A 24513-nucleotide genomic window follows, 5' to 3' on the forward strand; every position below is an offset into this window, starting at 1 on the left:
TTAGTTGTCAAATAATCTTTATTTTTCTTTGCAGTTCTTAGCTCTGTGGAAAGAGAAAAAGAAAACCTCTCAGTAATAGGACAAAATAAGTATCACTCAACCCCATTATCAAGCATTGCTACAATTTTCTACCTTACCTCCAGACAATTTTAGCTTCCCCCTCCAACTCCCCTGGTTTTAAGCAAGTGAAACCAATGCAGAAGTCACTTACAGCTGGGCATTCCACTGCACCACTGTTGATGTCATCTATGATGTCATGAGGGTGGCGGCCATCAACATTGCATCCCACAGACTGAGCAGTCCCCAGGATCTCTTTAATGGTTCCTGTGATTAAGAAAAGGCAGCTTCAGAGGCTGTGTCAGTTGCTTACAATCCTCAGATACCAGTGGGGAAATATGGGAACGGAAAGGAATAACTATTTTGTGGAATAGAGGAATAGTATCACTGCTACTCCAAAATTCATAACTCCATAATATTTAAAGGCTCATAATCCAAGGTGTTCACCGTCCCTTGATGCCCAAATTAAATATACCCATCATTTTAAACTATATAATATAATCCATAATTTTAAATCTATTCCTTCAAACCCAGAAGACCCTATACCCCAATTTCAAGTCTTAAACATCCCACACAATTAAGGTGGCTCCATTTGTCCTGCTCTTACCAGAAAGCTCTCTAGCTAAAGAGCGGTGCCGCATCTGCCGGGCAATGTTGACAATCTCATCAAAAGTGATGTTTCCACTGTGCTTAACTGCAGGAAAGACAAAACAGCAAAAGCTCTTACCACCTGAGGCCAGAGCAGACCAGTTAGTCCCCCCCTCACCCATTCCCAAGCTGTCCCCATGCTTTCGGCACAGAGTCATCCACATGAAGAACAACCCTGTTTCCTAAGCTGGGGTTTAATATCAGCTCACCACTGGATTGCACCAGCCAACAGAAAACTGGTCAGGTGCAGTGGCGGGTGGCTAGGGACAAAGTCAAGTCTTTGCTAGCCTTATAAGGGACTATGTTTTGAGGTGGAGCAAAGACAAGCTGAAGGTGAAGTGACTGAGGCTGGTTAAAGCTGTCCATAGTGTCTGTCATCCAGGTGGACAGCTGGTTTTTCCTGTTTACTGGTTATCTTCTTCACCTTGCATACTGACACTTCCCTCCTGCAAGGGCTGAACAAGTTCTAGTCCATCCAAGGGACTGGGGAGCCACATGGCACTTCTTGCCTGGCTCTGAAACAGCTTAACATCAAACCCCGTACCTTCCCTGGGGTTCACTCAAGGGAGCACGTGCAGCTGTCAGGCACAGACAAAGATACACAAGATACCACCCACAAATTACCAGGGAAAAAGCCACTCACTGTTTTTCTGCTTCTTTCTGTCTCTTGGAGGTTCCTTTAGAGCTTTGATGATCAGGGCAGAGGCAGAAGGTACCACCTCGATCTGCAGGAGAGATTCACAATGTGAATAAGCCCTGTGCAACCCTCCAGCGAGAACCACTACCACCATGCACCTTGGCTCTCAGAGGTCATGAGCCTGACACCGGATTTACTGTATGTTCAGGTAACCTGCACAACCTGAAGGGAGACGTTGTATGATTTGCCCAATGTCTCAAGTTAATGTGACCCACACCCTCAAAAAGGCCGTCCCAGAGTTTCCGTCGTGGCTCAGAGGAAACGAATCATTGAGGATGCAGGTTCAATCCCTGGCCTCCCTCAGTGGGTTAAGGATCTGGCATTGCCGTGGCGTAGGCCAGAAGCTACAGCTCAGATTTGCTTGGAAATCTCCACACGCCTCAAATGCCTCCCCCACAGATTAAATGCAATTAGTTTACCACTGGTGGCAGGTGATCATACCGCAAAACCCTTCCACCCAGGAACCCCTGCCTCCACCCTCCCTCAAACCAAGTACCTGGGCTTGTCTGTTCTGAATGGTCAGTTTCACTGTAATTCTCAGACCCTTCCAATCACCAGTTGCCTTGGCAATGTCATCACCAACCTTTTTTGGAGACTGCAGAAAGAAAAGTGTATACTCACACTGTGCCCTAAATCTACCCAGTCTGAAAACCTGCCTAGTCCTCGTGTGGCAGGACCCAAGAATGCTGCATGCTTGACCAGGCAGGCAAAAGTCAGGTTTGTTTAATTGTGCTTACCCAGTCAAGGCATGGCTCATCACAATACAAATTGGTAAAAATTGAGACTGGGGTGAAATATCTCCAAGGCTGTAAACTGCAGGCTCAAGGCCGCAACTGGGCCAGGTCCCTCACCTAACTGCCCTCTCCTAAGGACCAATGCAGTAATGCGGGCATTTTAAACTTCTACATTTTAATCACCAGGAGATCTTGAGTTCCTGCTGTGGCAGTGTGTTAAGAATCTGCAATGGCAGCGGTTCCATCCCCAGCCCCCTGGGGGAGGTCCCAGCTGCGGCTCAGATTCAAGCTCTGGCCCAGGGGCTTCCCTATCCCCATCCCTCAGATACTCTAAGGTCGGCAGTTAGGAGACCCTGAGAAGTTACCAGTTCAGGGTACTAGGTTCCATTTTCACACAGAGCCTTTTTAAAGCAGCTAGTGCCAGTTTAGCGGCTCCCAGGCATAGTCGGGGATGGCAATCTCTCAACGTCAATGGCACCTCAGACAATTGCGTTTGCACAAGCCAGAGGCTAACTCTGTTCTCCTGAGAACCGCCCGTCTACGGGGATGACTCACCAGACCCAGGGGGCCGATCTTGGGGGCCAGGGCAGATGTAGCCCCGACTTCTCCACCGGTGCATCTCAGATACACTGAGAGAAAGAACGTGTTAGTGCCTGCGGAGGGGGCGCCCGAAGCCACAGCCTTCTCCCCGCATCTTCCCGGGCCTGGCCTCGCCACCCTCTGCCTCTTCTCAGAAGAGAACCAAGAACCTCAGCGAAGACCGAGGCAGGACACACCTCCCCCCAGGCGTGGACCGGCCCAAGCGCCACGTGGGGCAGCAGCCTTCGGTTCTGGTTGCCGCTACCGCGGCCCACACCGGGCTTGGGTGGAGGCCACCCCGGCGTCCGGCCATCCCAGCCTAGAGGGAAGCGCCCAGAGACAAAACCTTACCCTAAGGCGTGTGGGCTCTCTCAAAGCCGCCATAGGTCGTCCGGGCCTCCCTCCCCATTTACACGTGGGGAAGCTGAGGCCCAGAGTAAGACTCGGCCAATACCGCACAGCGCCCTGAACGAAACACCAGAGGGCGGGCCCCTAAGAGGCAGCGGCTCTTAAGCCCGACACGGGAAAGGCAATTGCGGCGGGGGCCGCAGGTCGGACGGTAAGCGGGGACGGATGCTCCATCCCGCAGTCCCGGCCACATCTAAAGCACGCACCGACTTTGATCTCGTTGGGGTCGAACTTAGGCGGCATGGTGGAGGCGGCTGGTGTCGGATGAACCCGGATTCGGGACGACCGAAGAAAGTTGCACCGTAGCCTCCTCCGAGCCGAAAGCCGAAAGACCGGAAGCCTGGCCGATTACGCCGGATATAGGCCTGAAAGCGCGGCTCTCGCGAGAACTCCTGTCTCCGCCCAGCCTTCCAGCGACGCCCTTGCAGCCATATTGCTTGTGGGCAGGAACCTGAGACTGACGGCTAGAGAACCAGGCACCGCGGTGAGCTGCAGCTAGGGGGTCGGAAGCGGGGCAGTTCTCCCGGGGGAGGTAGACAACAGAGGGCTGCTCTCGAGACTCCAGCCCCCGCTATTCCCCATTCTTCCTTATCGTGAGGGTCACCCCAGAGTCCCTGTCACCCAGCCCCAGAGCCCCGCCCCTCTCTTGAAGGTCCGCACTCTCATTCCCAGAGCCCACGGCTACAGTGATCCCAGACCCCCTTCAGTGTCCTTCACTGTGTATGTATTTTAGCTATCAAAACAGTTTTATTCCGAGTCTAAATCCGGTCCAGCTCTTGATTCTAGGACTCTGCGGTCCTTGGTCTCTGACTTCGTCATCCTGGTCTGCATGACTTTCTGAGATTCTGCCCCAGTTCTTGCTTTTGGAGGAGACCAGACTCCGGCCCTGTCGGCCCGTACCGGGTGGTCTGCCACCCCACGTCCATGACTAAGCCCTAGGAAGGAGCGCCCTGCTCGCAGATCCACCCGAGGGAACGAACGTCGGGGACCTGTCTACCCGCAAAGCAAGGTTGGGCACTGCCCACTCCAGCCAGGAAGGATGGGTGTGGCTCTTCCCATCTGGGTTGGACATCGGGGGAGGGGATGGATGAGGGGTGGACATGGGGAGCAGATCTGGAAGAGCTGATCTTTTAGGAGGGATGGAGGAGAGATGGCCATTGGGGAGGATGTGGGAAGAGCAGGAGGGGAGGGAGGCTTAGTCGTTGGGGAGCAGACGGTCAGAGCTGGTCATCTGGGGGAGGTGGGGAGGGCTCTTCTTAGAGTCTTCTCCATCCTTGAAGACAGGTGGGGTGAAGGGCCTGAGCCAGCTCTGCAGACTTGGCCGGCTCCCCAGATAGCCCAGGCCAGGGGCGGAGACCTGTGGTCCCCACCCTCCTGCTGAGAACTGGGTGTATGTCTTCTTCAACTGCATCTCCTTCCTAGCCCCTGTCTCCCTAGCTCCTTAAACTAGAGTAGGCCCTGAATAAATGTTAGATGTGTGGTGCTATGCGGCACTGATTATGTGCCAGGTACTGTGCTGTGGGCTTTACGTATCTGAAATCGCTGCATCCATATAGGACCAGGTGTGGGTGACATTATTATTCACACTTTACAGATGAGGAAATTGAGGCTCAGAGAGATAAACCAAGGGACCATGATGATGGGTAACAGATCTGGGGTTCAAAACCAGTTTTAAAAAAGAAAGAAAAAAAACAATTATATTTCATCCCAAAGCCCATACTGTTAACCATAAGCTTCCCTGGATGATCGCTTCCTGGCCCATCCATTTCCCACATCAAGTGCACTATTTTCTCTCTTTTTTTTTTTTCTTTGTTGGCCGCCTCATAGCATATGGAGTTCCTGGGCCAGGGATCAGATCCAAGCCGAGACAGATCCTTTAACCCACTGCACCAGGGCCAGGGATTGAACCTGCCTCCTGGTGCTGCAGAGCCTACCACCACTCCCATAGTGCCACAGCAGGAACTCCAGGTGCTGTTATTTTCTGATACTGAGCAGCCAGTGAGCACCTAGCTTCTGAATGTAGGGCAGTGTACTTAGTGTGTGCTAAGTCATTTAAGCATCAAGGAGTTGAGCAAACTCCACATGATCAGGACTTGAAAGAACAGAGTTTCAGACCGGTTTTGCTCCAGTCTGGGCTATATAACCAGATCACTGAACTTGATGAGCAGCAGTTTCATTCCTCTGAAGAAAGCTGTGGTGAAAATCAAATGGACTAATAACTGCAAGAGTGGTCAGGTGCTCGAAGATTGCTTTTGAAGTGTGTGTGGGGTTTTTTTGTTTGTTTGTTTTCGTTTTTGCTTTTTTTAGGGCTGCATGTGCGGCATATGGAAGTTCCCAGACCAGGGGTCAAATTGGAGCTGCAGCTGCTAGCCTACACCACAGCCACAGCAACGCCAGATCCCTGACCCACTGAGCCATACTAGTTGAATTCGTTTCTGCTGTGCCACAATGGGAACTCCTTGCTTTTGAGGTTTTTTTTAGCTTAGAAATCTCTTTGGTTAGGCTGTAGGCCAAGGTCAAGGTTAGGGATGGCTAAAGCCATGCCATCTCTGATTTGCTGATGCTACTCTGATACTCTTTGAGGGCTAGAAATGATTCATCAGCGGAGTCAGTTAGAGCCATCAAAGAGCATCGTTGCAAAGGACCTGAGGAAACTTCTTCAGGTCAACCCCCTTGTCTAACGTGGAAAAGAGATGGGGGCTCAGAATGGGGAGAGGGTATGCCAGGGTCTCACAGTGGGTCAGGGGCAAATGGGGGCTTGAACCTACGTCGCCCGGCTTGCCTTTGTGCTCTTTCCCCCTCCTGCTGCTTATTGTTTTGTTAACAAAGAACCAGGGGAACAAGAGGTATTGAAGCCCTCTGTGCCAGGCTCCGGGCCCAGATGGATGGTCGAGAAGGACACAGCCCTGCCCTCAGGGAACTTAGACTCCAGCAGATCAGCTAATGCTCTGTGTTACTGTGCTACCTGGCCTGAGTGTTGGGCGGCTGTGACAGATTCCCCAGGCCCTACCTTCTCTCCTATGCCCTAGTGCTGTGAAGATTGCTCTGGGAAAAAAGGAAGGATGCCGCTCTTTTTCCGGAAGCGGAAACCCAGTGAGGAGGCTCGGAAACGCCTGGAGTATCAGATGTGTCTGGTGAGGGAAAGCAGGTGTCCTCTGAGTCCATCCCCACCTCCACCTCTGCCCCAAGAAACAGGGCTCCACACTGCCCTCCCCTCCGTGGACGGATCACACTTGTCATTACTGGTTCATCAGCTCTTCCCTGACCTCAAGACCCGTTAAAGCAGGGGTCATTGGTCCACTTGCAAAATGGACCCCTTGAACCAGATGACTTCCGTGATCCCTGCAAGCCAATTAATCCTGTGTTTCTTTGCCTGGTTTGTCCCCTTGGCAAGGATGTTTTGTTTGAACACTTTTTGTAAATTCTTTTATCTTTAGGCAAAAGAAGCTGGGGCAGATGACATTCTTGACATCTCTAACTGTGAGCTCTCAGAGGTAACTAGGGTGGTGTTCTGGCTGAGAATTTGTATCTGCCCTTCTCTCTTGGATCACTTTGTCCCAAAAGGACAGATGTGGGCTGGGGCTTTTAAAAAGCCAGAAGCAGAGTTCCCTGGGACCTAGTGGTTAAGAACTTGGTGTTGTCACTGCTCTGGCTCGGGTTCGATCCCTGGCCGGGGAACTTCTGCGTGCCAAGGTCAAGCCCCCACCCCCCCCCCAAAAGCCAGAAGCAATAATCAAGAGATGTTCCCTCAGATTTTTTTCTTGTCTGAAAGAATTGAGATGATCTTTTGGCCTCGACATAGTCTTGAAGAGTCAAGGAGTCCAGAAAATGTACCCACAGGTTGCTTGGGTTCAGGGAGAGCCTGAGGTTCTCTGCGAAGCACCGGAGAGCTTTCTCTTGCCCCTCAAAGAGGTCATGATGGGCATGGGGATGGGGTGTGTGGGCGGGGCAGTCACCCGATAGCTGATTGGAAGGGAGACAACCACTCAGAGCAGCCTCCTCCCCAGCCTCCCCTGGGCTTAGCACTTGTTCACCTCCCACCCCATCTCTCCCTCACCCTAGCCCCACTCGGAAAACAAGTTAAAAACTGGCAGGAGATGGTTGCCAAGAGGGAGCGGGAGGGAGTGGGGTGGGTGGGGAGCTTGGGGTTGATAGATGCAGACTACTCTCTTTGGGATTGGGAACTATGTCTAGTCACTTATGATGGAGCATGCTAATGTGTGAAAATAGAATGTGTACTTTATGTGTAACTGGGTCACCATGCTGTACAGTAGAAAAAAAATTATATTCAGGGGATAATTTTTTAAAAAAGGAAAGAAAATTAATCACATGAATAAAATAAAACAAATTCCTAAAAAAAACCCAACACAGGCAGGAGGGGAGACACTGATTCTTCTTTGTCTTATCTTAGATTCCATCTGGGGCTTTTGCAACATGCAAAGTTCTACAGAAGAAGGTGAGACGGATCTTCATTTTCAGAGAATTGTTTCTTGCGGGTTTGCTTATTTGAAATCGGGTGGGAATTCTAGGAGTTGTTTTCCTGGCGTAGATGCTCCCGCTTCTCCCCGCATTGCACACCTTCAGCCTGCAGCAGGTGTGTTCACAGGAGAGTCCTGGCTTTGCCCCCTCCTGCCTTAGGCAATTTCCTCAGACTCTTACCTCTCAGTTTCTTCATCTGCGAAACGACTTTCCTTTTCTACTCTCACAGAGCTTTTGTGAGAATTAAATGAGAGATGGTAGGTAGGTAGGTGGTTAGAGATAAAAACACACCGAGTATAATGCCTGCTACACGGTAGCCTCTGAGTAACGTCATTGTTGGGAGTAATGAAACCCACACTCATCTCCTTCTGGTCATTCAGGGAAGATTAAAGATTTTTCAGAAAGATATTGCAGCCTTGAGTGCAGATGGGTAAGAGTGTTCTGAGTGAAGTATCTACACGAAGGAGGTAAAATGCATCCCACACCCACAGACTAGGGAGCTCCTTGATGCTGGAAATCTCCATGCAAGGGTCGGTGCCTGACAAAAACAGCAGCTGATGACTGAGCCCCGGCCCACGCGCCCGGCTGGGCTGCGTGCTTTTGTCCGCTAGCTTGTTAACCAGCAGTGGCAGCCCTCGGAGGCAGGAGTTTATTAGTCTCTATTTTCCACGAGAAGACACTGCAGCTGAGGGAGGTTAAGATCGGGACAGCCGCACGGGTTCTGTTCTTGGGACGGAAGGTAGAATTAGACTTTTAAATTCCCTTTCACCCTTGAAGTTGCAGATTTTAAGGTCATCTGGTTCCACAGTTGGAGACCCCATGCTTCTGCACCACATCCCCTTTGTGATGTCTGGAAGAGCGGAGAGCTGGGTAGGGTGGGCAGGACCACCCGCGTCCTGTGCTGACCTGGCCGCCTGGCCTCCAGCCCTCCTACCTGCCGCCCTTCCTCAGCCTAACGCGTCGAAAATCTTTTCCACACAGGTGTTGATTGTCCACACAAATCACCTCACTTCCCTGCTTCCTAAATCCTGCAGCCTCCTGAGTCTCGCAACCATCAAGGTACGGCGGCCCTTGGCCCAGGCGTCGGGGACTCTGCATGGCATTCCAGGTGGCGGCCAAGCATCCCCACTCCCCTCCCACCTCGTCTGTCGAGGTTCATGCCAAACGTGCCTAATGTCACAGCGACTGGGGGGTGTGACTGGCATGGTTTAGGGGGCACCTCGTCTGTGCGTTGTGTGGAGCGGGGTCGCAAAGAGAGCCAGCCACAGGCCTGACCTCAGGGAGCCTGCTCGCTAGGTCGAAAGGCAAACGGAAAGCCCATGGCAAGCAAGCCAGCAGAGAACAGGGAGACCGATGAGCCCAAACAGGAAGGACAGGAGGGACGCCGGGCATTGTGTGTGAAAGCTCGCTGAGGGGGGCTGCTCCCTCCCTCCTGTCAGCTCCCTAGGACTGGGTCTGGGCCAGATTCGCAGTACACGTGAGGCATAGACAACCCCAGGATTGTTCCATGTGAGCATGTGGAGAAAAGACTGGCAGCGTAGGCATCAAAGTAGTTTTTGTGGTTAACGCTGGAGCACAGGGATTTGGGTAGTTTTTACTCCTCTTTATTGTTCTCGTTCAATGTGTATTATCTTTATAATCAGAAAAAAGATAACTTTAAAAATGTTCATACTGGAGTTCCCGTCATGGTGCAGAGGAAAGGAATCCAACTAGGAACCGTGAGATTGCAGGTTCAACCCCTGGCCTCGCTCAGTGGGTTAAGGATCCGGCGTTGCCATGAGCTGTGGTGTAGCTCACAGATGCGGCTCGGATCTGGCGTTGCTGTGGCTCTGGCATAGGTTTGGCAGCTACAGCTCCAATTAGACCCCTAGCCTGGGAACCTCCATGTGCCGGGGGTGTGGCCCTAGAAAAAGGCAAAAAGACAAAAAAAGTTTATATTCACATATATTTCACATATGTGCCTATTATGTGTCCATACATATGAACACATATAACATATTCTTTGCTTTTCTTGTTCATTTTCATTGTTAAAAATGTTAGCGAATACAGTTAAGCACAGAGAAAAATGTAATTTCATGCTTTAGGGAACCACTATCAGTATTTTATAGCATATTTGGTAGTCTTACTGTGCAAGTCTGTATTTACACTAGAAGGAATTTTTTCTTTTGACATGAGTATCTGTGCATACCATTTTATATTTTTTTCACTCAACAGTAAAAATACATATTTGATGACTAAATGTATGAAATGGTATAAGATTTTTTTAAAAGGAAATGAGATGGGAGTTCCCGTTGTGGCTCAGAGGGTTAAAACCCCAACTAGTATCCATGAGGACTTGGGTTCAATCCCTGGCCTTGTTCAATGGTATTGCCATGAACTGTGGCATAGATTGCAGATGTGGCTCGGATCCCACTTTCCTGTAACTATGGTAATAGACAGGCACCTGCAGCTCTGATTAGACCCTTAGCCTGGAAAGCGCCATGTGCTGTGAGTGCAGACTTTTTGGGTTTTTTTGTTGTTGTTTTTTGGTTTTCATCTTTTTTAGGGCCGAACCCATGGCCTAGGGAGGTTCCCAGTCTAGGGGTCTAATCGGAGCTGTAGCCACTGGCTCACACCACAGCCACAGCCACGCCAGATCCGAGCTGCATCTGTGAGCTACACCACAGCTCATGGCAACGCCGGATCCTTAACCCACTGAGCAAGGCCAGGAGTTGAACCTGCAACCTCATGGTTCATACTTGGATTCCTTTCCGCTGTGCCACGACGGGAACTCCCAGGTGCAACCTTAAGAAAAAAAAAAAAAAAAAGCAGAAAAGTAAAAGATGAGATGGAATGACCAGCTGTTTGAGGCTGAGGGTTGAGTGCTCTCATTTTCAACACGAGAGCTGTGAGGGCACCCCACCCCCACCACTGAACACAGAGGAGCTTTCTCAGTTGATGGCATTTGGGTATTAAACTTGATTCCTTCCCGCAGGTTCTGGACCTTCATGATAACCAGCTGACAGCCCTTCCTGACGATATAGGGCAGCTGACAGCCCTCCAGGTATGGCTGCAGGAACCAGAAAACTCACCTCTGACCACCTGAGTAAGACATTGCAGCCACCCAGACTTGGAATGTTCGGGTCGAGCCCTGGTCAGGGCTGCCCTTGGTGCCAGCTCCTCCCCCTTTGCTGTTGAGATGTCAGTGACGGTGTCAGCAGCGCCGTCAGGGCTGCGGGCATCTCTCTGCCATGTTTCTGGCATGTGCTTTTGGGATGTCGTCATGAGCGTCCACAACTTGACCGAAGAAGCACTCAGCCAGTGAGTCTACCTTTGCAGAATGATGGCTTCCGCCCTCTGACTCGCTGTCCCACTTCTGCTCCTTGTCAGTGGCAGCTCCTGCATTGTGGAGGCTACCTGCGCCCCAGGCCAGCGAGCTAAGAGCTAAGCTTTTCGCTTGCAATGTCAGCCGAGTCCTCCCAGCTGCTCTGTGAGGCGCGTCTTAGCTTCATCTGCGTTTCCCAGAGGAAGACGCGCTTTTCTTCGCACTTGGACGGAAATCTCTTCTCTTCCCTGGGCCCCATCAGGCCCTGTACACTGGGCCCAGCTGTCTCCCCAGCCTCCTCCCTGCCCTCTCCTTTGGCTGCCTGCCCTCAGCTCCTAAGACCCTCTGGCCCTCTGCACCCCACCTGCGGCAAGGCCCCTCCATGCAGCTCTTCCCTCTGCCCAGGTGGCTTATCCTCCATGGCAGCCCACGTGTCCCCGAATCTGCTCGTCTCCTTCTTTTCTCCCATCCGATCGCGGGCCATTACTGGCTGTTTTGTGGTCAGCATAAATGATACAACCTCAGCAAGACCCAGGTTCAAATTCTGGCTTTGCTCTCTTGGACCCATGACTTCACCGCCCTGAGCCTCAGTTTTCCCATCTCTCAAATGGGATCACAGTAATCCATATCTTCCTCACAGGGATGTCGGGAGATAAAGACGTGTGTGTGGTGCCGGGGATAACACCTGGCCTGAAGCAGGGTAGACGCTGCTGTCTGTGCGCGGGGCTCTCATGTCGCTTTTTCCTCTTTCTTAGGTCTTAAATGTGGAAAGGAATCAACTGACGTCCCTCCCACGTTCCATCGGGAACCTGATCCAGCTCCAGACCCTCAACCTGAAAGGTAGGGGTTCAGGAAGCCCTGTCTGCGTGACCCTCGGTTGGCTCTGGGCTGACTCGCCTGGCAGCCACAGGGGCACGAGGGCAGCCAGCCCCCAAGTGTCACTCTAAACCCTCTGATCTCCTGTTGGCCAGTGGTCAGAGACAGGGCATCTGGAGGGCCCCGGCCAGGGCCTTACAGGGAGGAGGGCAGGCCGTGAGGAACATGACGGTGAGGCCCCGAGACCCCCTCATTTGTGTCAGGACAGTGGGTGGCCATGAGAGCGGTTCTCAGGAGCGCTCCCCACCCAGTAAAGAGCCTACACTAAGCGACGCAGCCTTGTGACAAGTCTGTGACATAGGGAGAGGGAGAAGGTCTCACCCCCAGTTTACAGTGAGGAAAACGGGGCTCAGAGAGCAGTGACTTGCTCAGGACCCGCCCAGTGCCATGCTGGTAGGTCAGGCCAGTGTTCTAACCCCTGCCCCCTCCAACCCTCCCCCCCAGCTCTTTCATTTCTTCTTCTTGTCCTTCAGCCCTTCTGCACAGAAGGCCTGGCCTCAAGGGTACCCATTTTTAACGTGCAAATGATACAGATGACAGTGCCCGTTTCCTGGGCACTGAGTGTGTCTCGGCACTGTGCAGAGTACCGCAAGGGCGTGAGCGCATGGACTCCCTCAGTATTCCCGTCCAGTAATGTTATCGTCCCCCTTTTACAGACGAGGAAACTGGGGCCCAGGGAGCCCCAGTCAGTCTTCCTGTCACTCACCAGTCAGGGGTGGAGTGGGAACTTGCGGCCAGGTCACTGCACCCTCACTGCCGGGTTCTTCCTCTGGGAGCCTCGGGTTCCAGGACCTGGCACACGCCCCAGGCTCAGAGTGAGGCGCCCACCTCCCCCACGTCCTGGCGGGTGTCAGGAAGGAAGCTGGGGAAAGGGCATTGGGGTGCTGAGCTGCACCACTGGGGTCTCTCCAGACAACAAGCTGAAGGAGCTTCCAGACACCCTGGGGGAGCTTCGGAGCTTACGCACCCTCGACATCAGCGACAACAAGGTTCAGAGGTTGCCACAGATGCTGGCGCACGTTCGAACCCTGGAGGTAGGTGGGGAGCCTTCTCGCCTGGGTCCTCTCCGGCCTGCCCACCACTCCCCCCCATGTTCCTGGAGGCTTGTCCTGGTCACTGGGTGCCGGGGTCTCAGAGCTCTAGGTCCTCAGGGGCTCAGATCGACTGAAGTGTGAACAGTTGCAATTATGTGACTTGTGCTGCCATATTGGAGGCAAAAAAGCATCTTACTTTTCTGAGATAATGCCACATCCTGGGGGGGTTAACTGACACATGGTGAAAGACGTGGTATTTGAGCCAGACCTTGAAAGAGGAGTGTTTGGGAGACGCAGACCTGGGTCACGGGAGCATTCCAGGTGGAGAGAATGGTTCAGGAGAAGGCAGGCGTGGGAAAGCCCAGGAGGTGTTAAAGGGAAGAGCAGAGATGATGCTGTGCCCGGAGGTCCAGCACATGAAGAGCCCAGGTGCCCTCGAGAGGGGTGGCCTCTGCTCGGAGCTGCAGAAACTGGTTTCATCAGAGCAGGGGATGGTGGCAAGCAGGAGGCAACACTTCCTGAGACACTGGGTTAGTTTGCCAGGGCTGCTGAAACAAAGCGCCACAGGCTGGGGAGCCAGCTTAACCAGAGAAATTTATCTTCTCATGGTTCTGGAGGCTGAAGTCCAAGATCAAGGTCTCGGCAGGCTTGGTGTCTCCCGAGGCCGCTCTCTGGCTTGTAGGTGACCGTCTTCTCCTGGTGTCCTCATGTCATCCCTCAGTGTGTGTCTGAGCCCCTAGCTTCCGCTTTATAAGGTTACACCAGTTCATCCTGGCTTCGGGCCCAGACTGGCGACTTCCTTTAGAACCAGATTACCTCTTTAAAGACCTTATATCCCAATGCAGTGACATTCTGGAGCACTGGAGGTGAGGACTTCAATATATGTGCTTTGGGGGGGCACACAGTTCAGCCCCTAACAGATGCTGACACCAGGCAGCTCATCCAGGGACGTCAGAATGGCAGGACGGCTCCCATTTGCCTGCTGCTCACTGAGGCTGGGAGCTTCACCTGCCTGAGTTCCCTGTATCCTCACAGAAACCCCGTGAGCCAAACACCGCTGCACCCTTTGCAGATGTAGAAACTGTGGCACAGAAAGTTTAAGGAGCTCCCCTGTGGACCACACAGATAGTAATGTCATAGATGGGATTGAAAACCAGGCAGTCTGGATCCAGGGCCTGTGCTTTGTGTCCCTTGGCCTCTGGCAAGGGGACTTTCCATTCAGGGTGATACACAGTCTGGCCAAGCATCCCACATCCTCTGACGACGAGCCGTCAGTGAATTACCTGTCCAGCCAGACTGCTGGGCTTCAGCGTCTGTGCCAGGAGTGGGTTGGTGGGTAGACATAGCAAAGGCAGGTGGCTGACCCCCGTGGCTGGTCCCTCCTGCTGTGAAGGCCAGCCTGAGAAAGGACAGGATAGTCAGCTCCTTTCCCTAAGCAGGCTGGAGAGACAGACCAAGACATGCTTATTCTCTGTGCTGTCCAGTAGAACTTTCTGGATGGTGGAAATGTCCAGTGACTGTGCTGTCCCAATCAGTAACCACAGCCACACGGGGCCTTCGGGGACCTGAAATGTGACTGGTGTGACCATCCAGCTGTGTGCTTATTTAATTTATTTATTTATTGTCTTTTTAGGGCCGCACCTGCAGCATATGGAGGTTCCCAGGTTAGGTGTCAAATCGGAGCTACAGCTGCCGGCCGACACCACGGCCACAGCAGTGCTGGATCTGAGCCGCGTTTGTGACCCACACCACAGCTCACAGCAACACCGGATCCTTAACCCACTGAGTGAGGCCAGGGACCGAACCCTCACCCCCGTGGATACTAGTGGGGTTCGTAACCCACTGCCGCAACAAGGACTCCCTGTTCCCATTTATTTAATTTTAATGAGTTTGTATTTAAATAGGCACACATGCTTAGTGGCTCCCATAATAGGCAGCACAGCTCAGAGCCGCATTCCTCATTCCGAAAGTATTTTGACAGCTAGTAAGAGCTCAGAGAGTGATTCCTTTTATCTTTTCTTGTAAAGAAACCTTTTAAGCTTCTTTGTGACGCCTTGGACAAACCTCTTTTTCAGGATGAGACTAAAACAGCAGCCATTCTTGGTTAAGGCCAAGGTCTCTTGCACATCTTATCTCATAGTACCCATCACACAGCCTCCCAGGTGGGTGATGCTGTGCATGTCTGAGTCTGAGGGGGCTGCAGCTTGGGGAAGGCAGGGGACCTGTTCGGGGTCCACAGCCCGCACACGACAAGCAGGAGTTTGGACCCAGGGCCGTCTGACCTAGTGTAGTGCTGGCCAGTAGCTGCTCCTCCTGCTGGCAGTGGACGTGCTCTGTGATCTGTGCCATCACACAGTAACCACTGGCCTCCTCCGGTTATTGAGCACTTGAAATGTGACTGGTGCAGTTGAGGAACTGAATTTAAATTCCCTTTAGTTTTAACCAGTTACAATTTTAAAATTGGCCACAGTACCAGATGTGCCTCAGTCCCAGAGGCACCCCTTCAACTGTGCTTTGAAGCCACTGCACTTGACTGTCGGTGACTGACGTTAACCCATGTGGGCTTCATTTTCTTTAGACTTGGCCCCTCTAGGGTGGGATGTTCTGTTCTTGGACTCCCCACCCCCAGGCTGTCAGGGTCTCTGCTCCCGAGCAGGCTCCCCCATCAGTGTGTGTGCACTCAGCACCCAGCAGCTGCAAGGGCTGCACAGCCATGGCTGGGGAGGGATGTCTGCCTGCTCTTCCCACTTGGTGGCTTCCCGGGCCTTGTCCTTGTTCTAGGAGTAGAGGAAACCAGTTCCTAAAGGGCCCTTAAGTCACTCGTGCCGGCACTCAGTGGGATCAGAAGGGCCTAGGGAAGTGACGTGATGGCAGAAGAGGGCATAGTTAAAACACTCACACGATGGCTGTGGACAGCTTGTGGCGTTAGCGTGACCCTGCTTCCTGGGCTCCATGTAAACATATGCAGGTGTGCTGGTGTAAACGTTTGGTTTTTCTTTTCTTTTCTTTCTTTCTTTTTTTTTTGTCTTTTTGTCTTTTGAGGGCTGCACCCGCGGCATATGGAGGTTCCCAGGCTAGGGGTCTAATCAGAGCTGTAGCCACTGGCCTGCGCCAGAGCCACAGCAACGTGGGATCCGAACCATGTCTGCGACATACACCACAGCTCATGGCAACGCCGGATCCTTAACCCGCTGAGCAAGACCGAGGATTGAACCTGCAACCTCATGGTTCCTAGTCGGATTAGTTTCTGCTGTGCCACGACAGGAATTCCTATTTTTTCTTACTTTAAAAACTACCCTATATGGAGTTCCCATTGTGGCTCAGCAGAAATGAATCTGACCAGTATCCATGAGGACACAGGTTGGTTCCCTGGCCTTGCTCCGTGGGTTAAGGATCTGGTGTTGCTGTGAGCTGTGGTGTAGGTCGCAGATGCGGCTCAGATCCCACATTGCTGTGGCCGTGGCGCAGGCTGGCAGCTACAGCTCTGATTTGACCCCTAGCCTGGCAATCTCCATATGCATGAGTGTGGCCCTAAAAAAAAACCCCAAAAAACAAAAAATAAAAATAAAATAAAAACTATACGGTAGAGTTTCCATTATGGCTTAGTGGGTTAAGAACCTGACATAGTTTCCATGAGGATGCAGGTCAATACCTGGTCTCGCTCAGTGGGTTAAGGATCCAGCATAGGTTGCAGATACAGCACAGACCCCCTGTTGCTGTAGCTGTGGCATAGGTGGCAGCTGCAGCTCTGATTCAACCCCTAGCCCTGTAGTTTCCATATGCCACAGGTTCGGCCATAAAAAGAAAAAAAATTAAGTAATAAAAACCAGATTGCCTTTTTATTTGCATTTTATTTTTAAAAATTCCAAAGTTAAAAAATATTTCATGTAGAGAGCACCCCAGAATCTACCCTTCAGAGGAAACCGCTTTGAGTTTGATGTATAATTTCTCCAAATCTTTTTCTTTTTCTATAAATGCACTGATATGAATGTGTATATATATATATATATATACACACACATATATATATACATATATATATATATATATATATATTTTTTTTTTTTTTTGGCTGCCCTGCAGCATATGGAGTTCCCAGGTCAGGGATCAGATCCAAGCCACAGTTGTGACCGCAACTCTGGCAACACTGGATCCTTAACCCACTATGCTGGGCAGGAGATTGAACCTGGGTCCCGGTGCTTCAGAGACACTACCAGTCCCATTGTGCCACAGCGGGAACTCCAGAGTATACTTTTTTTTTTTTTTAACAGAAATGGAATCTTATTCTACATGTTGTCCTATAGCTTCCTTTTCCCCCCATTCATTCCTATATTAATCCCAAAACGTGAATCGACTGCTTGCTGCATGCTGCTGACTGTGCTAGGTGTAGAGAAGGCAGCAGGAACAGGACAGGTGAGCTTCCCCTGCTTGGCAGAGGAGGAAGTGAACACACAACGTAATGACTGAGCCAGGTGGGTTTATTGTGTGGGGCAGTGAAGTGAATGACGTGTGAAGATGGGTGCCCTTGTGTCTGCAGACTCTGAGCCTCGACGCGTCGTCCATGGTTTACCCCCCTCAGGAGGTGTGCAGCGCTGGCACCGAGGCCATTCAGCAGTTCCTCTGCAAAGGTAAAGCCCAGCAGCCCGCCTCCTTTGCTCAGCGACCCTTGCGGCTTACTCTGCACCAGCCAGGACGGGGGTGGGGGTGGGGGGCGGCACAACCGAGGAGGCCTGTGGTCAAGCTAGACCCAACCCTTTATCTAGAAAGACTTTTACATGGTGCAGTACTAGGTAGACAAAAGGCAGAAGGAATAGAACAGTGAACGGATGTGTACCTACCACACAGCCTAATTGTCCTGCAACTGAGTTAAACTGTGTAGTAGGTACATATATGTGTGTGAAATGTGAGGGTTTGCTCTTTTAAAAATGTGAAAGAAATAGACCCCACAAAAGCAATCACCCTGTGTGATTCCACGCCCTGCTCTTTTCACTCAAGACTCGGTCCTGGGCCTTTTCCTATCCCGCAATGCGTGGCTCTGCCTGGCAAACTGCTGGCGAGCATTCCACGTGGCAGAGCCCCATCGCCTGCTCACGTGTGGAGGCTGTTTGCCAGCTTTCCCCTGGGGTGGACGTTTTAGCCTTGAGACAGAGATGGGGCGCGTGGTTTAAGCTGAGGCCTCGAGGAAGGTCTCTCTGAGAAGGTGCCTCAGCTGAAACGTAGGGGTGATTAGGAGAGAGAAAGTTGGTCCTGGCAGAAGGAGGTGCATGATGAAGGGGCTGGCTGGGAGGTGGGGGGAGGCGCATGATGGGGAGGCCGAGGGGCTGGGCGCAAAGGCAAAGGCAAGAGAAACAATTGGGATTGATGGAATTTGCTTTTTACAGAGATCACTCCAGCTGCAGTTAAGGAAGAGGGCCCGGGGGGAGCAACGGTGGAGGACCAGTTGGTTAGGAGGTCACTGGCGTGACCAGGAGAAAGGCTGCAGGGGATTGGACTTGAAGGAGTAGCAGGGTAGCAGAAGGAGCTAGAATCCAGGGCCAGGAGGGGAAAGCATTACCCCCAGCCGCCTTCTGTCAGCCTGGATGTTCTTAACTAGAGGCTCCAGTTACCTGTGGAACTTCTAGGACATGGCTGAGACTCGCTTGCATGTGGTCATCTGGCTTAGGACAGAGGCAGAGCAATGAGAAAGAAAAGCGAAGGTCCTGTCAATTCTGGATCAGTTGGATATCTACGCGGGGGAAAAATAACCTTGCCCTTTCCCTTAGACAGGCAGCACTAGCCATAAAAGATTGGTAGATTAGACTTCATTAAAATCAAAAACTTCTCCCCTTCAAAAAACCCCATTCGGGGAAGGAAAAGGCAAGCCATGAGGCTGGAGGTGGTGTTTGCAATGTACACATCCAATAAAGCCCTTATTCCTGGGAGATAAAAAGAACTCCTGCAGGTCGACTAGGAGAGTCATTGTGAAAAGACTTGAATTGGAATTTCATAGAATAGCTATAGGGCCAATAGTATCTGAAAAAAGTGCTCAACATCACTTCAGACAACAAGAAAACACTTAAAACTGCAAGGAAAAAAACTGGGAAGACATTCTTAAACCCTGAGACACTTATTAACGTGGCCAAAGTTCATACCAAGAATTAGGAAGACGTGGCGCAGCTGGAGCGTCCACTCTGCAGGAGGCAGGGGTGGATGGAAATTACTCTAGAAAACTGTGTTAATGTCTACTCAGGCTGAACATCCACACCCTCTGACCCATCGGTTCCACACCTCGTGTAGACACTGGAGAGAAGTGCATATGAACAAAGGCCCAGGCGTTCCCGTCGTGGCGTAGCGGAAACGAATCCAACTAGAAACCACGAGGTTGTGGGTTCGATCCCTGGCTCGCTCAGTGGGTTAAGGATCCAGCATCGCCACGAGCTGTGGTGTAGCTCACAGACATGGCTGGGATCTGGCATTGCTGTGGCTCGGATTAGACCCCTAGCCTGGGAGCCTCCATATGCTGCGGGTGCAGCCCTAAAAAAGAAAGCAAAAAACAAACAAAACAAAAAAACAAACAAAAACAGAACAAATGCCCAAAGCCAAGTACAGAGATGTTCACAGCAGGGCAACGATAGCAGCCCAAACCGGAAACAACACAAATGCCCATCAGTGGTAGGGTGATAGTCTGTTTTATGCTCGCGTATGTAGCACACCGCAGGCAGAAAGAGCAGTCAGCTGCGCTCAACAACCTGGGTGAGCTCTGGACACACGTGGAGTGAGAGAAGCCAGATGCAGAGGAATATGCTCCTTTATCAGCACCTGAGATCGGAACCAGCCCCGATTCCTGCTGATGAGGTTGTGTTCACTTTTGAACACTCACGGAGCTCTTCATACAGATATTATGCTCTTTTCTGTGCATATGTCATCCTTCAGTTAAAAAAGAAAAAAGGTCCACATGCATCACACAGCCGCTAACCAGGCCACGTAGCTACCAGATCAACTTTTGAGCGCAGGTGGTGGTAGTGAGTAACGGGGCCAGTGGTCAAGCCAGCCCCAGACCTCATCTAGAAAGACTTTAAAATGACGCAACACTAGGTAGACAAAAGGCAGGAGGAATAGAGCAGTGAACCCACGTGTACCTACTACGCCGCCTGAGAAATGTCCTGTGATTGAGGTCAATTGTGTAGTAGGTGTGTATATGTACGTGAAATATGCGGTTTTGCTCTTTAAAATGTGAAAGAAAAAGACCCCACAAAAGAGATCATCCTGTGTGATTCCGCGCCCTGCTCTTTCCACTCAAGACTCGGTCCTGGGCCTTTTCCTATCCCGTAACGTGTGGGTCTGCCGTAACGTGTGGAAACTGCTGGAGAGAATTGCACGTGGCAGAGCCCCGTCGCTTGCTCACATGTGGAGACCCTTGCCAGCTTTCCCCTGGAGTGGAGGTGTAGCCCACACCTCACGTAGGCATCTCCCATGGGGCAGGCGGTAGTGGGATGGCAGGTGAAAGGGTACAGGTGGTCCGTGTTGCCTCTGAAGAGGTTACATCAGTTTTCCTTCTGGAAGGAGTACCCGAGGGGACTCTTCCCACACCTGGCTGACGCTTGGTGTGATCTTCAAAAGTCTTTAATGTGGAGTTCCCATCGTGGCTCAGTGAAAATGAATCTGACTAGTATCCATGAGGACACAGGTTCCATCCCTGGCCTCGCTCAGTGGGTTAAGGATTCAGCATTGCTGTGGTGTGAGCTGTGGTGTAGGTCACAGATGCAGATCGGATCCTGTGTGGCGTAGGCTGGCAGCTGCAACTCCAATTTGACTCCTACCCTCGCAGGTGCAGCCCCCCCCAAAAAAGACAAAAAAATTTAAAGCCTTTAATCTGATGAATAAGCAAGAAAGCCAATTATTTTAATGTAATTTCTCTGATTATTTGACTATTTTTTCCTAGGTCTACTGCCCATTTTTACCATTTCTTATGAATTGGCTATTTATATCCTTTGAGGGGGGATAAAAGATGAATTTGACTACCTTAAAATCTAAACGTCTTTACCTCAAAAGGGTACCATCAAAGTTGAAAAGACCAGTTACCACCTGGAACAAGATAGTTGCAATATGTACTATAGACCCGAGGTGATTAACTGCAGGTTATTAACTATAAAGAGCACGTACAAATTAGCAAGAATAAGGCAAAACGGGAAAAGGGTGAATCCTTTCCAGTCAGACGGGAGGAAACCATACCAGGCCAGAGGAGGCGAGCGTCTTGTCTCACCTGGGGGCTCACATATGCAGGAAGTTTGGCTGAAGCTGGGTCTTGGACCCAGGCTTCTCTACTAAGCTCAGTCTTTTCCCATCACCTGTTCTCACTTGGCTGGGAAAGAGGCAGCTGGGAGAGCGGTATTTATTCACTCAGCTGATGCTCTCGGAGCGTTTGCCACCTTTCAGGCCCAGGCATTGGGACGGTGAGCAGCACAGGAGGGCCCTGTGGGCAGCAGGCAGCAGAGGGGATGCTGGGGAGGAAGGGAGGGGGTGGCGGGGCCAGGAGCTGACGGCTCTGCATGCTGAGGCTGTCTCCTCCGTCCTGGTCAGCTTGTGTCCATCTCTTGCAGCGTTGGGGCTGGAATACTACCCCCCTTCTCAGTACCTGCTGCCTGTTCTGGAGCAAGATGGAACCAAGACCTCCCAAGACAGCCCTGATGGGCCTTCAGACAGATTCTGCAGGGAGGAGGTGGAGTGGCAGGTAAGGCCCAGCTGTCTGCTGGCGTGTGGAGTGGGGGTGTGCACAGGGGCTCCAGGCCTTGGCGGGAGGGGCTGGGGCGGGGGGGCGTCAGAGCTTCAGCCTTGGGTTCCTCTATCACACTGGAATTCACCTCCCTTCCAACCGACACGTTTAGAAGCTTTCCTAAGGCCTCTGAGGCCACCTCACCCCACTAGCTTACCAGCACCAGCTGCACCACCTTCCTCTTTGAACATGGGTTCCCTCGGTCTGGAGTTCTCCCCACTCACCTTCTCTGGATAATTCGGTCTCATCCTTCAATTCCCAGTTTTTGTGCATGTAGAAGTTCCTGGGCCAGGGATTGAGCCCACACCCCAGCTGTAATCAGAGCCACAGCAGTGACAACACCAGATCCTTAGCCCACTGAGCACCAGGGAACCCCCTTCAGTTCCCAATTTAAACATCACATCCTCTGAGAAGCCCAGGTCAGGTCTCCTGTGTGTTCTCAGGGAGCCCCGAGCATTTCCTTGGGAGCACTTGTCATGTTACCGACCTCAGGTTCAGCTGCTCTTTGTTGAAGGTTCCAGTACTGAGAGAGCGCTGGTAAAGGGAAAAGTAGCGTTACTGAGGAAGCTGGCCATCCCGGGGAGGAGGTGGACTCATGTACCAAAGAACCAACTCCCCACTGTCTGTCAGGGGGCAAGAGCTTTTAAAGGCGTGTTTCAGGGGTATGCAGTGGAGGGAGGGGGCTACGTGCAGAGCAGCCTAGGCACCTCTGACAGTCATTTTGCAGTTGGTCCTGTGGTGGTCTGATCAGCAGTGTCTTGATTGTTGTAGGTATGGCTCATCTTCAACTCCAGGGTCAATTTGTTCCCATTTCCTTGAGGCCGGTTCTGGAATCATGTGAGACGGAGCAGCTTGTATCATGGCTGTGGTCTGGTCATCCTGTAGTTAACGTCTTCCTCCTATTTCAGTATCTGCAAAAGAGGATATGATCCATGGCCTTTCGGGAGAAACTAAAGGTCCTTGACTTCACTTCATGGCGAAACAGTTATTTTGTCTTGCTTGATTGTTTTCTTTTGTCTCTCTGTTTTCTCATTTCTCACTCTTTGGCTAAAGTTTCTCTACAAACAAGAGACAGATGGTTGGGGGAGGGGGTCTGTCCTGGGAACAGGCTCCTGCTGTGTTGCAGTCACAGCTCTAAATTACATGGAGTGTAAATGTTTGTCTCCCCACTGGGTGGAGCTTCAGGAGAGTGGGCATCCTGTCTGTATCGGTCAGGCTGTCTCCCATTAAATCCTTCCTGCCTCCTTGCAGCTCGTATAGGTTGCCTACCCTGCTGTGCTCGCGTGTCAGGAACCAGCCACAGGCTGGCCCTCCCTGGTCCCTGGGGGTGACCTAGCTTAGGTCAGGGATGGAGGAGGAAGCTCAGCAAGGGTTCGCCGCAGAGGCCGGGGTGCACCTGATAGTGGAGCCGGACAGAAACCACCTCTGGCCCACCCCCCTCAATCCCAGCCCCTCCCCCTACCGGCTGCTCCCACACTGGAGGCCCACGGGCCAGGGCCTCTGATGGCAGGGGGGCGGTGGGGGGAGGGGCACCAGCTGCAGTGGGTTTGAATTCGTATCCTCCAGTGATTTTTTTTTTTTTAATTATTCTTTGATTTCCTGCTGCCACCCTTCCCTGTATTCCAGTGGTGCTGTGAATGCTTTTATAGTTTTATATCTCCTTGGACAATTCCATGAGAATGCCAGAGGGAGATTGCTATCCGGGAAAATTGTGTCAATTGATAGTCTCAAAGTACTTGCAACAATTCTAATGAAGGGTTAGCAGACTGAACATACAGAGAACTCTTTCAAATCAAATGAAGCAGAAAACCATCCTAAGGGGGGAAAAAAAAGGAGGAAAGATACAGCAATAGATGCCTTACAGAGTAAGATAGTACAGATGATCAATAAACGTGGAAAACTGCCCAACTTCACTAGTAATTAGGAACAGGTAAATTAAAACAATGAAATGCCATTTTCTTCCTCAGGTTGGCACAGATTTAACTGTGGTCATTTCTCTTGGCCAGAGAGTGGGGAAACAACGGCCTCATAAATTGCTCTTGGGGATGGAAATCCGTATCCTCACAGTGGATGATAACTTGACGATGTATGTCAGGCACCTCAGTGGGCATAGGCCATTATGCAGAAGTCCCACTTCTCAGCACATGCCCCAGAGAAACACTTGCACAGGGAGACATTTACAGGAGGGTTCGTTGCAGCCTTATTTGTAGAGTGAAATGTTATTGGCAGCCCTAGATGTCTGTCAACGAGAAGAGGCTGAACTAGCGGGTCCTATCCATACCATGAGATAGAGCTGTTCAGACCTGGGTTACTGGACAGATGGATAAACAGAACACAATGAAAGTATCTCCATTTTTATGTTTACAAAGTAGGTTCAGGAGTTCCCAATGTGGCGCAACAATAGTAAACCCGAGGAGTTCCCATCGTGACGCAGTGGTTAACGAACCCGACCAGAAACCATGAGGTTGTGGGTTCGATCCCTGGCCTTGCTCAGTGGGTTAAGGAGCCGGCATGGCTGTGAGCTGTGGTGTAGGTTGCAGACGCGGCTCGGATCCTGTGTTGCTGTGGCTCTGGCGTAGGCCAGCGGCTACAGATCCAATTAGACCCCTGGCCTGGGAACCTCCATATGCCGTGGGAGCGGCCCTAGAATGGCAAAAAGGCAAAAAAAAAAAAAAGAAAACCAATAAGAAACCCGATTGTTATCCATGATGCTGCCTCACTCAGTGAGTCAGATGCTGCCATGAACTAGTGTAGGTCCCAGACACAGCTCGGATCTGGTATGGCTGTGGCTGTGGTGTAGACCAGCAGCTGCAGCTCCAATTCGGCCCCTAGCCTGGAAGCTTCCATATGCTGCAACTTCGGCCCTTAAAAAAATAAGTTCATATATATGAGAAAAGATATGAGTAATTTCCGGTGACAGAGAGTGGGAGGGGGGTTGATGCCAG

At 51.5% G+C, this 24513-nt stretch overlaps 2 protein-coding genes and 1 non-coding gene across 11 annotated transcripts in view; 1 reads left to right on the forward strand and 2 right to left on the reverse strand.

The window, feature by feature from the left end:
• On the reverse strand, positions 1-3454 carry RPL12 (ribosomal protein L12). The gene is made up of 7 exons (XM_005660442.4): positions 3330-3454; positions 2692-2765; positions 1899-1997; positions 1349-1430; positions 665-751; positions 212-324; positions 1-43 (listed from the first exon to the last, which is right to left on the reverse strand). The coding sequence occupies exons 1-7, from the start codon at positions 3364-3366 to the stop codon at positions 38-40; spliced, it is 498 nt and encodes a 165-aa protein (XP_005660499.1). The 5' UTR covers positions 3367-3454; the 3' UTR covers positions 1-37.
• Positions 833-962, reverse strand: LOC146407282 (small nucleolar RNA SNORA65). Its single transcript, XR_014832363.1, has one exon. It is a non-coding gene; the product is annotated as a small nucleolar RNA SNORA65 (small nucleolar RNA).
• A 99-nt stretch (positions 3455-3553) lies between the features above and the next one.
• LRSAM1 (leucine rich repeat and sterile alpha motif containing 1) overlaps positions 3554-24513 on the forward strand; it is a 43884-nt gene continuing 22924 nt past the window's right edge. For 2 of the 9 annotated variants that reach the window (XM_005660441.4, XM_084996884.1), the window contains exons 1-11: positions 3554-3607; positions 3897-4132; positions 6153-6257; positions 6561-6617; positions 7535-7579; positions 8584-8661; positions 10577-10645; positions 11662-11746; positions 12695-12816; positions 17354-17444; positions 21396-21526. In XM_005660441.4, coding sequence (XP_005660498.3) covers positions 6186-6257; positions 6561-6617; positions 7535-7579; positions 8584-8661; positions 10577-10645; positions 11662-11746; positions 12695-12816; positions 17354-17444; positions 21396-21526 — 750 coding nt within the window. In that variant the 5' untranslated portion in view covers positions 3554-3607; positions 3897-4132; positions 6153-6185. Of the gene's footprint in view, positions 3608-3896; positions 4133-6152; positions 6258-6560; positions 6618-7534; positions 7580-8583; positions 8662-10576; positions 10903-11661; positions 11747-12694; positions 12817-17353; positions 17445-21395; positions 21527-24513 lie in introns of all 9 variants that reach the window. The other 7 variants (XM_013993868.3, XM_013993869.3, XM_084996902.1 and 4 more) reach the window with 5 other exon arrangements.

The sequence above is a fragment of the Sus scrofa genome, chromosome 1 (genome assembly GCF_054392235.1).
Source record: "Sus scrofa isolate SSC_HxYL_T2T_F1_AM1 chromosome 1, Sscrofa_HxYL_maternal_Yorkshire_Landrace_v2.0, whole genome shotgun sequence".
NCBI lineage: Eukaryota > Metazoa > Chordata > Mammalia > Artiodactyla > Suidae > Sus > Sus scrofa.

Bases quoted from the DNA above. Each gene is read 5' to 3' on its own strand.
- RPL12 (XM_005660442.4), bottom strand. From the start codon at position 3,366: ATGCCGCCTAAGTTCGACCCCAACGAGATCAAAGTCG. The intron at 1,431-1,898 runs GTACTTGGTTTG...TCTCTCCTGCAG, and splicing joins TTCAGAACAGACAAGCCCAG to ATCGAGGTGGTACCTTCTGC. The intron at 752-1,348 runs GTGAGTGGCTTT...TCTTTCCTGCAG, and splicing joins CAGAAAGAAGCAGAAAAACA to TTAAGCACAGTGGAAACATC.